The sequence below is a fragment of the Oratosquilla oratoria genome, chromosome 16, assembly GCF_046742065.1.
Source record: "Oratosquilla oratoria isolate Oo_2021 chromosome 16, ASM4674206v1, whole genome shotgun sequence".
Lineage (NCBI taxonomy): Eukaryota > Metazoa > Arthropoda > Malacostraca > Stomatopoda > Squillidae > Oratosquilla > Oratosquilla oratoria.
In genome coordinates this window covers 51632554-51635689 of record NC_134792.1, presented here as the reverse complement: position 1 = coordinate 51635689, position 3136 = coordinate 51632554, and the positions used below count along the sequence as shown (strand labels likewise).

Here is a 3136-nt window from a genome sequence, read left to right as displayed (position 1 = left end):
TAGATCCAAATGTGGTAAATTAATATCATTGTAAAGAATTAGTATTAGAAGTAGGTAAAAGTACAAATAGGCCATTATTGAATCACTCAATAAGGATTCATCATTTACAAAGCGAGGGAGATTAAAAAAAAGACAAAGGAGTATTGGTTTTAGACATTTATCAAAGGCAAATTAGTCAACTGAATTGTTGGACATACAGGTTGTTCATGAACGGAAAAATGTCTGTCGCTAAGACCAAAAAAATGCATAAAGAACAGAACACAAAATGGTTCCTAGCTTAACTGACAGATTATAGAAAAGCAGGGCCTGCATTTATCAAAAGAGCGGTGGCATGATTTTTGTGTTCAAAGCTATGAAAGGAGTGGACAAAATCGACAGAAAAAAAAAATGCTGGTTTGGGAGGAAAAAAAAATCAAGGAGTCATGGAAAAAAGAATTCAAGAAGACAGAATGCTTGTACAATATCATGAAATGCGGATTTCCATACATATACATCGGTTTGTGGAATAACTTGAGTGAAAAAATGGTCTAGGTAAACAACCTAAATTAGTTTAAAATCAAGTTCCTCCAATAAAGACAAAAAGGCATGAAATTAGGTAAACAACCTCCTAAGACCTAAAAAAGACAAGGAAATCAGAGACCATGAGATTAATAAAAATCTGCACAAGATTATTGATTCGTGGAATAGTTTGGATATAAAAGTAATAAAGTCAAATAACAAGGGATAATCCAAGATAGGTATCGACAATGCAAACATGGGTCCCCAACAGCGTAGCTTTTACCCTGTGCACTACAACTAGGTGAATGCACACGTGCACTAAGCGTGAGAGAGCAAGTTTGCCTCACCACTGGTAGGTGGAAAACATGCACCACCAACTTAGGTACGTTTGCTTCATTAATCGGGATAGTGATAGAATCTCCTGGAAACTATGATGGCACACAGGGACGCAAGACTCAAGGGAGGACAGTTTATGACGCTGCCGTGCAGAAACATAGGGCTGCACACGGGTCAAAGTCGGGCTATTACAATGGGCAGTAACCTGCCAAGACACAGCTAGGGTACAATGGCGTTGGGTTGAAAAGCAACCCGTTGAAACAGTCCACTTCAGTAGACACAATGGTCAAATCAGGAGTCACTTTGCAATGTAGATACGTTTTCTGACATTTGTTGCTGATGGCGTAGTCACCCAGGCCATATTTACACCGTTCGTCCGCCAGGCTGACGGCGGTAGGGCAGTATCGTTCTAACACGCACTCAGGATACAGAGGGTATGTGTTGAAAAATGTACCTGTAGGGCAACTCTTTGACGTCCACTCCAGACTCCCGTCCGGAAACAGAATACATTCGTAGTAGTCGCGACAGTTACAGTTGCAAGTGGTATATTTGTTTCCTTGGAAACATTTCGTTGGTCTCATGGGAATGGTTGTTGTTGTTGTTGTTGTGGTGGTGGTTGTCGTTGTAGGGGTTGTGGTGGTGGTTGTCGTTGTAGGGGTTGTGGGTGTCGTAGTCGTTGTGGTTGTTTTCCGGGTCGTGGGTTTTGTGGTAGGTTTCGGACCCATGGTCGATGTGGAAGATGTTGTCGGGGTTGTGGACGATGTGGAAGACGTCGTCGGGGTCGATGTGGAAGACGTCGTAGAGGTTGTGGTCGATGTGGAAGATGTTGTCGAGGTCGTGGTCGATGTGGAAGATGTCGGGGTTGTGGACGATGGGGAAGGTGTTGTCGTGGTCGTGGTCGCTGTGGAAGATGTCGGGGTTGTGGACGGTGGGGAAGGTGTTGGCGTGGTCGTGGTCGCTGTGGAAGATGTCGGAGGGCATGTTGCACCTGTAACAGAGAACAACCTACGTAAAAACGTGTCAATTTCGTTTTCATGCACTGTACACAAAATAGTTGCATAAAGAAGAATGAGGAGTGTGTTTTAGTGACATAAACATCGTTCAAATAAGACGGAATATCTGCCCGACCGACCAAAGGGAATAAACTGGAGACCGTGTGGATCGACATGATTTGAGTAACACGAAAGAAGAAAATGCCAACCAGTAAGAAGAACCAACTATGCAAGTACTGTCATTTTCAAAAGTCTTATAGGGACACGTGATATAATTCGATCGTTAATGATTGTTACATAAAACAATTCACACTGAGAGCTTAGTCCTTAGTGTTTTCTTATATTTGTAACCATGAATTTATGTAAATAAGTTGTCCGCCTTCAGCTGGAAAAAAAACAACAACTGAGAAGTGTTTACGGTGATTTTATGCATAATTGTAATTATGCTGAACTCTGGCGCACATAATGAGTATTATTTTCAATAATTAGTAATACTGTAATACAACAGTATACATATAAGGTTATTCATGTTTCCTAATTTTCATACTCGCGAGCGCTGTGAAGACCCCACCCCTTCCCTTCCCCTCCCCTCCCCTCCCCTCCCCGTCAAGTTAATTTCGGGAAGTTTGGACAGACGACATTAAAGAGGAACCGATAGGTTGACAGTGAAACTCCATGCCTTTCAGTTGTTTTTGTTCATATGTATTAATTACCAAAACCAGACAATACAATTTGTAGAAGAATAAGATAGTTTATTCATTCGTATTTTATTTTGAAGGGTCAAGAATAAGTTTTAACAGCACACCGCGACGGTCGTTCTAGGATTGACGTCATCGACCAAGTTTTACATGTCGCGAAATTTGAAATGCGTTTCACTGGGTGTTGACTTTTGTTGCGAGACTGCGTTACAAGGGCAGGATTGAAAAAAAAGGCATTGAAATTATCTATGTTATTATCATTAAATGCTTCCATCCTAGTTTATGGAAAATTTTGACCCTGTCGTTTCCTTTTTAACGGACCTTGGATTACTCCATTTAGTTTCTTAGTTCCGAATCTGTCTGTACATTACATATACCATGTAGAGATTGGTCGGAGAAATAGGCATACTGGCTACTCGACACCAGTCTATTGTTTGGGGTTAAATGTAGAGTGGGCGATCAGAATGTAACGGTTTTTTCAAAATATAAATGACTTTTTTGTATAGAACGACACATCAGACCATTTGAGAGGAGAAATTAACGATATGACGCCTGCATGGTTCCATACGGAAGCGCACAAAATGCTGAAGAAGAATGAACGGACGAAACAAA

The 3136-nt window shown here is 41.1% G+C and overlaps 1 protein-coding gene across 1 annotated transcript in view; it reads right to left on the bottom strand.

Annotated features, from left to right (window-relative positions):
* Nucleotides 1–932: 932 nt before the first annotated feature.
* The window catches only part of LOC143033993 (uncharacterized), a 7947-nt gene continuing 5743 nt past the window's right edge, over nucleotides 933–3136 (bottom strand). Inside the window, exon 4 of the mRNA XM_076199790.1 lies at nucleotides 933–1822. Within this exon, the coding sequence (XP_076055905.1) occupies nucleotides 1023–1822 (800 nt within the window). The 3' untranslated portion in view covers nucleotides 933–1022. The remainder of the gene's footprint in view (nucleotides 1823–3136) is intronic.